This window comes from Triticum aestivum, chromosome 2B, assembly GCF_018294505.1.
Source record: "Triticum aestivum cultivar Chinese Spring chromosome 2B, IWGSC CS RefSeq v2.1, whole genome shotgun sequence".
NCBI classification, from domain to species: Eukaryota; Viridiplantae; Streptophyta; class Magnoliopsida; order Poales; family Poaceae; genus Triticum; species Triticum aestivum.
The window spans coordinates 732,911,701-732,924,040 of NC_057798.1; the positions used below are offsets into that span (position 1 = coordinate 732,911,701).

Sequence of the window (12,340 nt, forward strand, 5' to 3'; positions counted from 1 at the left end):
TCATGTGTGGGCACTGCGCAACCAACATTTCATATCCAAAATCTGCTTGCTCTTCTTTACCATGTTCCTCTTCCGTTCTTCTTTAATATGTACTCTCTCCGTTCCTAAATACAAGTCTTTGTATAGATTCCACCATGGACTACATATGGAGCAAAATGAGTGAATCTACACTCTAAAATGTATCTGGATACATCTATATGTGATCCATAGTGGAAATCTCTACCAAGACTTATATTTTGGAACGGAGGGAGTATGATAGTAGTACAGTATGTTCCTTGTACTGAAGATGAGCAGGGACATTTGCAGTGTAGAGGTCTATACGGTCGGTTGTGATGGACACTTTGAGCCTCTTTGATTCGTAGGATTTTGTAAACATAGGAATAGGATTTGTAGTGACCTGCCCACTTGAATCCTATAAGAATAGCAAGGAAATGCGGGGAGCTGTGTCGCCTTTGAGAGTTACACTGATATTAACAGTACCGCACCTTCAGTTGAAGAGAACTGGTATCCGAAGCCTTTCTAGCCGTACCGGCAGTACTAGCACATATATTCCAGCAAGTTCCACTTTGCTGATTTTACTCTGATGCTTACGGTTTTCCCCGTTATATCTACACTATGATCTGTGTAGCTGCTTTGTGTCGCACTAGCAGCAGTCCACTCTTGAAGCTAAACACTGCAATGACTTACAAAATTGGCACCAAGGCATTGAGTGCCATTCTGGATGCAATGAAACTCATACGCTCCCCACCTGTTGATTCTTGTTCAGAATATGATCCTAATGACTATTCTAACCTCGAGGAGTCAAAGGCAGATGGCCTGTCCTGTTCACCCATCAAGGTGCCTGTTCTAATTTGGCAAGGTTTTATTGATTGCGCGTATCTTGCATATGTTGTCTTGCATTTCTTCTACTTTGTTGCACCGCCATCTGCTTAGTTTACTCATCATATATGTCGAGATGCCATGCCCATCCATTATCAATACATATTCCATCTGTCATCATACCATGTTTTTCCACTCAAATGTTGTTCTTGTGCATCAGACATCAAAAAGGAAGAGGGTGATTGCCGAACCTGAAGGAGCACCAGCAAAGTCCTTGAAAAACATGGTGGTGCCGGAGAAATCAGACAGCACCCCACTTATATTGGTTGTACAACCAGTGACACAAAACGTAGGACCGACTCCAGCAGACTGTACCCATACTTCACTGGCCACACCACTAGCCCCACCACACAGGACCTGCACTCCAGCAAAAGGTATACCGATTTCATTTGCCATAGCACCAGCCGTACCACAGAAAAATCCCACTCCAGCAAAAAGTACAGCAAGTCCACCGGCCGAAGACCTATCCCAACTGCAGAGACGGCCAATTCCTGCAGATTGGAACCCCATTCCATTTATTCCCAGTTTAAAAGACAATGCTTTCAATGTTGTTAGGGACTACGTGCATATATTCCCATCATGGGAAGATTATAGTGAAGACAAACACCATTTTCACATCTTCCTGTCCAACTTACGTGTAAGTGCTATTATTCATGGTTATTATTTTCCTGTTTTCTGCTGATTGAACACATCAATGATTTACATTACATTGTTGTAACTAGGCGAGGGTCAATCTGGATAGTCATGACGAGCAAAGCTTGCTTGTGCTTTTCAAGGAAGCATTGCAGCAGTATCGGTGTTACCTGAGGAAATCACACTTTGATGGCAAGTCTATAAACGAATTTCCGGTGAAGTCTCCTGTGCTAAATTTAGAAGACATTGAATGGAAAAACCTTGTTATGCACTGGTCTCGTTCCCAGGATGAGGTACTGTCTATGAAATCACATGACAATTTGAACTTCTACTTTTCCGCATGTGCCTTACGGATCTTTTTTGCAGGAAATCTGCTCGAAGAAGAATTCCGGTTTGAAAAGAACGACAGGATATCGCAAATATGCTGCCCGCTGCTTTGCTCTTGTTAGTACCTGTTGTCCTGTATCACTGTACTTGCATACATACCTGGTTCATTATGTGACAGCAGTATGCATGATAGCTTGCTTATCAATTGTTCGCTCCAAATTATCTGATCTGTATGAATGGTTACATTAGTGTAGAATATATCCAATGCCAATGAATTTTTTAGCTCTGCATTGTTCTTGTAAGTACATGTTGTCCTTTATCAGTGTACTTATATTGACAGGTAGTTGTTCATGTACCATCACTCTGCAGCTTATTTTCCTTTGCCCTCCATTTTCTACACATCAGATCTATATTTACTCTTACCATAAGGTTGGTACTGAAGAAGTTTAGCTGTGCATTGCTCTTGGCTGTACCTTTTGCCTGTATCGCTGCACTTACATTTATAGCTACTTGGTTATGTAGCATCACTCTTCATCTTATCTTAAATATTCTCCATTTTTTCGTATATTATCACATCTATATTTACTCTTAACAAAATGTAGAATAAAGGCAATGCTTATGAAGAAGATTCTGTGGTAAACTTCTTGAATTGCCCCCCCCCATCAGCATGGACAAGGGCTTTATAGAGCCTGTCTTCACCAATAATGTAAGTTTGTCCTTCTCAAGCCTTCAAACTTTGTTGTGTATATTTGGTTAGGCATGACTGCAACAGCTGTTTATTTTTGGTGTTTGCATCAAATTGCATGTTTAAAGTTTATTATGTAGTTCATAAACAAAAGTTTGTCCTTCTCAATTTAAGTTTTCAGTTGTACAACCAAGTTCCTTCTTCATACCATGTAAATTAAACTATACAGAGCAAGTGATCTTCTTTTGCACTGCATGTATGCTTCTGTTCCTCATCCGTAATCCAGTGGTGTGGTGAACCTACCCACTACAGCACAATGTCATATTCTGCAATGTCTTAACTATGAACAATGTCATATCATTCTACTATTATTTAAACCGTCTCTTTATTTGCCAATCTGAAATGGGATAAATTGACAGCACACTAACCATTGATACTTATGAGTTCTTGATCTGTAATCCAGTGGTGTCGTGAAGCTGCCAACTCCTTCACAATGTCATTTCCTGCCATGTCTTGACCTGAACAATACCATATTGTGTTAATGCAATTTTAAACTGTGTCACTTTATTCGTCAGTAAGAAATGTGATGAATTGTCAGCACTGATACTTTTATGTGCAAAACCTGTCATCTGTCTGCTTGTTTATCTTTCAGAGTGAGGAAGATATAAGTGTTGAACAAGCGCAGTCTCATCATCTTGCTCAGCTGCTTGCGCTGCAGCTCCCCAGCAGGGCTAACCTTTCTTGAACTCTATTGAAGTGCTGTCGGTTTTGTATATTATTTTGTCGGCGTGTTTATTTGCACTGGTGGCGATCTTTGATGCCCAGTGTATGTAATCTGCTGTCTGCTTGTGCTTTATTATCATAGTGGCGAACTTTGATGCCCAGTGGATGTAATATGTCGTAATTTCTTTATTGTATAGTCTAGGTTTTTTCTTATTCACGATGCTGCAGTTATTTTACTGTATATATATATCCTGTCTTCGCAGTAAACCGGCCAAACCGTAAAATTACGGTACATAATCGGGCCGTCATGCAATCACGATGTATGATCCGCATCATGGGCCCCGTCATCTTGGTCCGTTAAAAGGCCAAAAGTAAACTGGCCCACTAGTAGATTCGGGCCTTTAATAGGCCGAGTAACCCCCGGCCCTCTTTTCGCAAGAAAACTCAATGGGCTTTTAGGAGGCTGAGAAGTAGGTTGGGCCTGAAACGTGCCGAACAGCTCACGGGCCGGCAGCAGCCCGAAATGGACCCCAGCCCATGATTGTGTGAATCAAATCACGGGCTTTTAACAGGCCAAAATTGTCTCGGTCCTTGTTTGGCCCAATCAGATATCGGCTGCGAGCAGGCCGGATGCAAACCGGGCCGTAGTTAGGCCCAACTATATGACGGGCTTTTAACAGGCCGAAATTAATATAGGGCCGAAATGTTAAACGGGCCCTTAACAGGCTAAAACTAATATCAGGCCGAATTACTAAATGGGCCTTTAGCAAGTGGGCCTAAAAGCATAGCGCCCAATTGACGGGCCGAATCTGATATGGGCCATAATTTAGCTCAAAGCCTCTTAAAGGGCCAGACCTGATCTGGGCCGTAATTTGGCCCAGAACGTGGTAGGCTTTTAACGGGCCGGATCTCATATGGACGATTATGAGGCCCGGAACGTGGCAGGCCATTAATGGACCGGATCAAATATGGGTCGGCATTTGGCCCAAAACATGGCAGCCAGTTAATGGGCCAGCCTACTAGGGTCCTCAAAATCTTGTGGGCCTACAGCTGGGCCGGCCCATTAATGTCGGTGAAATCTCGTGGGCCTTTAGCTGGGCCGGCCCATTATGATCCGCAAGAATCTTGTGGGCCTTTACCTAGGCCAGCCCATTATGGAAGACAAAAATCTTATGGGCCTTTACCTGGGCCGGCCCATTATGGCCCGTAAAATCTTGTACGCCTTTAGCTGGGCCAGCCCATTATGGTCCGCAAAATCTCGTGGGCCTTTAGCTGGGCCGGCCCATTATGGTCCGCAAAATCTTGTGGGCCTTTAGTTGGGCTGGCCCATTTAAATTTGATGGGCCGGTCCACGTGTCAACATATCATCGGCGCCTCTCGCCCATTGGATGAATCACACCTGTGCCAACATGGACCTGACATGTGTCTCCTCCAGCCAATGATGATTTTACACATGGAAAATCCCCATTGGTCGGGGCTGTTAACGGGTTATCGGATCCAAAACCCGACCCGATAGCTTAACGGCGTTCTGTTACGATGGATGCCACGTGTCGATCACCCTTGACGAAAGCACTTCTGTGAGAAGTGGACACTCTCATGATGATAATTTTGGTAATGTCATAGAACACTTCTACGACAACACAGGTATGACTATCTTGATTCTATCACAAAATCGTCATGGATGTACATGCATGAAAAAAAAACGCGACCTACTGTGACAAACACGTATCATCACGGAAGTGTATTTTTTTGTAGTGCCGGTCCACCCACACAACACTTACCAAGGCAATGAACGTAAGTCGATGAATCGTGTTGAAAGTAACTTGGCGATATTCTCGTGTCCTCAAGAGCGTTTTGATCACTTTAATAGAAGTAACATCGGCTTGTCCTTAGCATAAATAAGGATTGGACCACTTGTTGCACCTTAGTAGCTTGCTACTTGTTACCTTGTTACCATTATCTTACTGTCTATTATCTATCAAAACTATCTTACAACACTTATAGTGAAATCCTTGTTGAAAACTGCTTATCGGTTCCTTCTGCTCCTTGTTGGATTCAATACTCTTACGTATGGAAAGGACTACGATTGATCCCCTATACTTGTGGGTCATCAGGGACCAAGACTTGATCAAGCCGGCTGAGATCCACGTGACCAATGTCCGAATGAGACACGGTGCTAGTCATGATCCAAATGCACATTAATGGCCCACACTTCCATAAACCTACGAGCGGATCAGAACTGCACTCAGCCCCCCCCCCCCCGGTGCCTCGAGCACCTTCGAGCTTCACCACCGGGCAATATATCAGACATGATTCATGCTGCCATAAGGCGCTTCCACGTTATATCTGCACTGGCCCAGATTAGGTCGCTCGTACACTGATGCCTTGTCCCGGACCGCCGCAACGTCCCCCACCGCCACCCGTGTGTCGAGAGTCGTGGCAAGAGGAGGTCATCCACTGCCCTGACACTACCCTTCTAGGAATCATCGATGCCACACTTCTAAAGAAGGGCAGGATGCCTGCCGGCGGAAGGACAGATAGTTGTAGGCTTGTAACTGCCACCGTGGCACATCACATGCCACACCGGATCCTTCCCGGAATGGGCCGGGAGAACCGCCGCTACAAGGCAATGTCGACGTGCCTTTGTCGATCGAGGCACCTGCCATCAAGTCTAAGAGCCACATTCAACCATAGGCAAGGATCGCTACCGTCGACCGCACACGCTTTGCCCGGCGGTGAATGGGAAGAAGATGGCGTAGGGGTGGTGGCAGCTTAGGGCTGGGGGTACCACCCTAGTCACCCGCTTGGGAGCGATGCAGGGTCTTTTTGTCACTAGCGCCGTTTCTTAGCCTCTGAATCGTCTTTTATATGTGAAGCATAATCAATGAGGAAATGATGAAATTGTCTCTTATTTTACGCATAGATCATTAATTGTCGTATTTTTCATTTAATTATATGTGCGTCGATTCGACTAAAAGTGGGATCTGCTATGATAGATACGCAACATATCTAAGAAAATGCGTTAGAATAGCAGATATCCAATTCGGCTCTAGGAGCATTTGCGCGTATGAAAAATATTAAAAATATTTTTACAAATGTAAAAAATATACGAAAGTCTAAAATTGGGAGGGACATGCTTTAATCGGCGTGATTAATTAGCGAATGCAAGTCATGGGCCTGGAGGGGTCGTATTAGGAATGGGCGCCTGGCTCGCCGCCCGAGGCAACGTGTAGACTAGCCAACAGGGATAGGTGGCAATATATCCTTGATCTTCCCCGCATATATAAGCAAGCCTTCCTGTTCTCTCTTCCTCGCCATCTCCCTCTCATTCTCCCTCTCCCTCTCTCGTGTGTGAAGTCGCCGGCGACTGGACGGCGGCCGGTGGAGATCGATGGATCGGTCGAAGGAGTGGTGGCAGAAGGCGGTGGTCGTGCCGGTGAGGCGCGCGTGGGTCGTCGTCGCCGCGCGCCTGCGTCGCAAGAAACAGCATGGTGAGTCAACCGACCTTGACATGCCCATGAGATCTTGTGCTGATCTCCATCGAGTTCCACGGTTAAACATGCATACGCATGGCAGCTTTGTTTACTCTCTTGGTCACTGATGGACAAGCAGCAAAGCTTGATCCATCTATCTGCGATTCCCTGCGTAATCCGGTGCCGATCAAATCGATCCGCTAGTAGGATTGCAACGCGTGAAAGGTCAAAGGTTTGAAGATCAACACGCAGATGTTCTTCGTCCCGACGCACACACGTGAGCGAGCGAGCGCCTGACGTCTGAACAGATGGTGTGTACTTGCACGCACGATTAGGATAGCGCAGCAGCAGCTTATGAATCTCGACTCACGAGGCGCTCTTGCGTGCGTGGCCGTCGTTTAGTTTGCGCGCAACAGGACACGCCATGCAGCCCTCCGTGTAAATATCGGCATGCAGCGCTGCAGGATAGATACACTACACATGCATGCCCCTGCCTGGAAGTTTGTGGCATTAAATTGTTATAAGAAGAAGCGTTCTGGTGGCCAGGCACGTGGCCGCCGTGCATCTCATGCACGCACACCACTGGACTCCATAGTCGACGACCATGCCACACCTGCACGCACTGCGCCTATCGTCGTAGTGGCATGGCAGACCTTGGTTTTCGTCTGTTTCTTCTTCGTACGCACCTCGTTGGGAAGGGGCGCCTGTATATCTAATCAGGCTTCACAAATTTGCATGCGCCTCTATGGATGACGATGAGTTTGTCCAGAGGGAATGTTTGTTTTCCCTCCCTAGTAAATGCTCATTTAGAGTCGAATGGAAGAGAAATTCGTTGCGAATTAATCATATCGATCTTGTTTTTGTAGAGCTAAAAAAAAAATTGTAGCACATTTCAGGTGAAAAAGGCACGTAGAGTAGGTGGACAGGGACGGATGGGTGCCGCACTGCTGGGCGGGGGCGGCAACTGCCACTTCCTGCGTGGCATGCTTCGCCGTTCTTCAGTCCTTATTGTCTCTTGTGGCCACTGGCCAAAAGAAAACACATGTATGCAGTGCGTCACCATACGTGCATCACTAGCGATGGAATGGGTAGACAGATAGAGATAGCAGATATACATACACAGTACGTAGCGTAGGGACCGGACGATGGAGAGAAAGCGGCGGCATGGTCAGCGACACCTGCTCGCCGCTCTGCATGCGCGCCATGGACGCACGCACGCAGCGGAAGCCACCTGCAACGAACCGCCCCACACCACACCGCGCACCAAGGAGCTACCGCATGGCGTGGAACTGACCAGATGTAATGTACGTGTTGCTCATGACTGAAACTTTTTATTTCTTCAGATGGCCGGGGCGGCGCGCTGGTGAAGCTCCACGACGACGTGCAGACGTGCGCGTACGAGGACGTGCAGGTGATGTGGGAGATGCTGCAGCGCTCCGAGACGGGGAAGATGATGGCCGGGGCGCCGCCGCCCAAGGGCTCCGCGCTGGTCTGGCTCGGCCCTCGCCGCCGCCGCCACTCCATCGACCTCCGGCCGCGGTGCTGAGCGCCGGCCACCGCAGCCTGTCATCGTCAGATAATGGAGAGAGAGTCAGAGTCAGAGTCGCCCCGCTATATGCATATAGCTCCTTGGTCTGCTGCTTGATGTAAATATTTTGCAGTTAATTTCGGTCAAGAGATACCAGTCTCTTTATATGCCTTTTGCGTCAGTCCCTCACCTAGCTTCAGAAGTTGAAGTTCAGAACCACTCCATCGTCGCTCCCAAATGGAGGAAGAATCGGGAGAAATTCGCCGGCCAGCTTTTGCTCTCTGTCAGCGACTCTGCAGAGCAACAGAATATCCAGTTCAGTCGCTACGCCCGTGGCAAAAACAAATTGCCAAAAAAGAACAAAGTTTGACAATTTTGACTTAGCCATCTTCAGTAGAGATGTACACCAGCATATGAAACTGCAGGCATATACAGAGGGCATCATAAACCTCCAGGGAAAGTCTGAAACTGAAACAGAAACAGAGCAGAGTGCTCTAAGAAGCAGAGTTCATTTGCATTTCACAGCTCGAAATTGCATCCAAGATTTATTGGGCAGGATACCTTTCTTTTCACTTGTACTCCCTCTGTAAATAAATATAAGAGCTTTTAGATCACTAAAGTAGTGATCTAAAAGGTCTTATATTTGTTTACAAAGGGAGTAGTATCTATCCAGTGTGGAGAACAGGAGAGTTAATCCTGTCCAGAGATGAAAAATAGAACACGAGAGTTAATCCAGTCCAGAGATGAAAAATGGTGGCAACAGATGCATCCGTGCTCTGCAACAGGTATTGATATCCCAACATATCCATGTCAGTGCACCAGGGAAATAGCAAGTTCTCCATAAAAGGTTATCCATAGTTCCCTTGCCATATTTAGAAACAACAGACTGCGCAAGCAACTCATCAAGTAACACACAGGGTAGGTAGATTCATATCCAAATCTATCCTACAAAATATGAAAAATACCATGACAGTGTGTATGTACAATGAAACAGCAAAGCTTTCCGATAATAAAATAAAGCATGGAGAATTAGAACTAAGCGGAGAAAACACAATGTATTGATAATACCTTAAATAACCGTCAGAGCCTCAGATAAGCCCGAGGGCAATTCCCAGCTTCTCAAACACTAGTGCGTATTCGAGAAAAATGTTCCAGCTTCTCGAAGTTGATAGAAATCAGATAAGTCATCGAAGGTAAGCATCAAATCCGCAACAGAGAGATGCAGAGGAATGCAATGATATCAATTATGTAAAGAGATGGATTCACCAAATCAATCTTGACAAATGTATATGTCCAGAAAAGGTCATCTAAATATGTTCTTTATGATGTACTGTATCTGTGTGCTGGAGAATATTTGGGATATGAAACTATTGTAAATGGCAACGATAGCTCACTGAGACAGACCACACAAGTGCACAGAGTTGACTGAATGGAACTTTTTCAAACGTTACATAGAGCAGAAGATAAAGTTCAGGCATCATACTCGCAGCATGCATCTATCAACATAGGAAATGCACCCATTCAGGTACCGTGAGCGTCGCTTCTTCAAAATTCGGTAAACTAGCAAGGTCCCTACATGCAATTATTTGGAACTGGAATTGTACCGGAGATTTCTTTCCATTCAAGAAGTAAATATTGGACAAAAATGGTAAGATAGAATACCAAAATTTTGAGCAAATAATCCATTTGCTCCAGGTGACAACAAGAGAACCGCGATCATGATACACAACTCAATTATGGATACATCTACCATTTCCTTTCTGGACTCTAGAGTTAAAACACAAGGACTTGAGACAACACACCAGCCGGCCCTGAACAGACACATGGATACCGAGGGAGAAAAGAGAAATATTGGATCTAGAATATAACTTGCAAAAAAGTTACAAAGAATTTAAATAAAATTAACATCCATGATCCTGAATTAGTACTGAAGATACTCTAGAAAATTTTGCATCAATAATGTACATCCTGACCTAGAAACTTACAGAACATTTTCCTATAAGTTACAAGACAGCACTTGCATTTTGCTGTCCTCTGTCCCTTTATGCCAGATGTTACATAGAAGTCGGGACTTATGGATGTAACAATCTCCACCGCGGGAGTGCTAATGGGCCCTATGCAGCATGAACAGAAGATGACTTCCTTTATTGGGGCATCAGTTATCAGGACAAAAGAATTGACTTTCTTTCACTACAAATCTGGGAGCAGAATTCTGCCTTGATCCCCAAACATGCATCTTCTATGATGTGACTGCAGTATTGTTACTTCAGCTTGAATGTACATCAGATGGGGCATGAAGAAATACATCGGACAAAATTTCATCTGAACTAGCAAGCTCCATCTGTCAGTCATTTTCCTCACGTAGACATATCTTCTCAAGGAGGACTGGCCAGTCCTCCCCAAGCTGTTGAGGGTTTAGCTGCATGGCTACGCTGAAATCATGAGCAGAGATCAAGTGTTGACTTCTGCTATCATTTATAGCATCTGATTGTCCACTGCTTGACTGCATCTGAACTTGGTTCGGCAACCAAACACCATTAATTTGCTTTCCATGGGCATGCTGCTTGTATGATGCCCCTTTTCTTGCATCTCGTCGAACATCAGCTCCCTTTAACTCAACAGATGACCTAATCAGGTTCTTCAAGTACGAGTCCAAACCATTATTCAGAAGTTCAGCACAATCCATTGTGACACCTGCCAGACCCAGTGTTTCTGCTGTTTTCTCCATGCGCTTACGCAGAACCTCCGTGTTCAACAGCTGACCTTGCTCATAACAGCTGCTGAAGTGGTCTTCCCCTGCATTAACTGCTGGCGGTAGTGATTTCCTTGATCCACCTACACTTGCTGAACAAAAGGGTATCCCAAGTGGAGCTCGTACAGGACTTTTCGACATTTGAGCAGAATGACCTGCAGCATCGCTCATAATTCTTCTTTGCCTAAGCGCATTTTCAGGTAGCAACTGGTCCACACGCAGATGCTTTGCCAATGGCTCTGCAGCTTCACATTGTTGAAAAGACACCGATCTCTTCAATTCAAGTGAACTTAATGCGCCATTCTCTGTAACTGCAGATCCCCCATGAACAACCTGGGTGTGACTGGCAACAGCCTCCACCCTACCATTTGGGCCCATATGTTTCAGCCGATCTTTCAACTGATGATCTTGCAGTGCACCCATAGACCTCGATCCTTGGACCTGTAACAGCCTGGCATCCCCATTACAAGAATTAAGCGATCCAGCAGCCTGGGAAACCTTCTTCGCCGACGGTCCGACAGACCTCCCAACATCTGGTGGTGGAGGTGGGCACTGTGCCTGGTAGACATTGTAGAGAACCGCGCGGATGAGCCGGTTGTGCAGCCGGAGGTTCTCCCGGCCCAATGTAAGCAGGCACATCTTATCAAAGTCAGGCTTACTGAGCTTCTGCGACAGGTACCCACTTAAGTAGCCGAAGTACCGCCGCGACCGGTCCGGACCAAGCCGCTTCTCCATCTGAGCCTTGAGCTCCCGGAGATCAATGCGACCATTCTGCTGCTGCTGCTGCTGCTGCTGCTGCTGCTGCGGACCCCGAGACCCCGACAGCTGCCGCTGCTGTTGTGGTGGAGCCATTGACCAAGCCTCCCCTCTAACTGTATCCATACAACCACCACCCCTCCCTCGGAACCCCCCAATATGTGATTGGGAGACAGAGCACAGAAGCCACGAATCCGCACGAAACCCAGCTCGGGATCAAATCACTAGGGCTTATGCCGCCTCCCGCAGAGCGCGAGGCCGTAGACCAATTCCCAGCTCGCCGGCCGCGGAGGGGATCTCATCTCCAGTGGCAGCGCACCAATTGCCTACCAGCCGCCCCGGACGCGGTGCCGCTGGCCCGAATCAAGCATGCGGGCGGACCAATTGCGCCTGCCGGCCAAACCCTAGGGCAATGGAGGCATGATCCCGGGCGCCGGCGAGCACGTGCCGCCCGGATCTCCGGCGGGGAATGGGCGCGAACCGACACGAATCCGACGGGGAATTGAGCTGACCTCCGGATTGGCGGGGCCGCGGATTGGCCCGGCCGAGACGAATTGCGCCCGCCCGCTGCTTCCCGCCCGCCC

General features: G+C 46.8%; 2 protein-coding genes across 2 annotated transcripts; one reads left to right on the forward strand and one right to left on the reverse strand.

Annotated features, from left to right (window-relative positions):
* The first annotated feature begins 6,571 nt into the window (after positions 1 to 6,571).
* LOC123042346 (uncharacterized) lies at positions 6,572 to 8,795 on the forward strand. Its single transcript, XM_044464822.1, has 2 exons — positions 6,572 to 6,738; positions 8,064 to 8,795. Exons 1-2 carry the CDS (start codon positions 6,639 to 6,641, stop codon positions 8,264 to 8,266), a joined length of 303 nt encoding a protein of 100 aa, XP_044320757.1. The 5' UTR covers positions 6,572 to 6,638; the 3' UTR covers positions 8,267 to 8,795.
* Positions 8,796 to 10,086: 1,291 nt separating this feature from the next.
* On the reverse strand, positions 10,087 to 12,334 carry LOC123047017 (uncharacterized). Its single transcript, XM_044470498.1, has one exon. It carries the CDS (start codon positions 11,880 to 11,882, stop codon positions 10,593 to 10,595), a length of 1,290 nt encoding a protein of 429 aa, XP_044326433.1. The 5' UTR covers positions 11,883 to 12,334; the 3' UTR covers positions 10,087 to 10,592.
* Between the last annotated feature and the right edge of the window lie 6 nt (positions 12,335 to 12,340).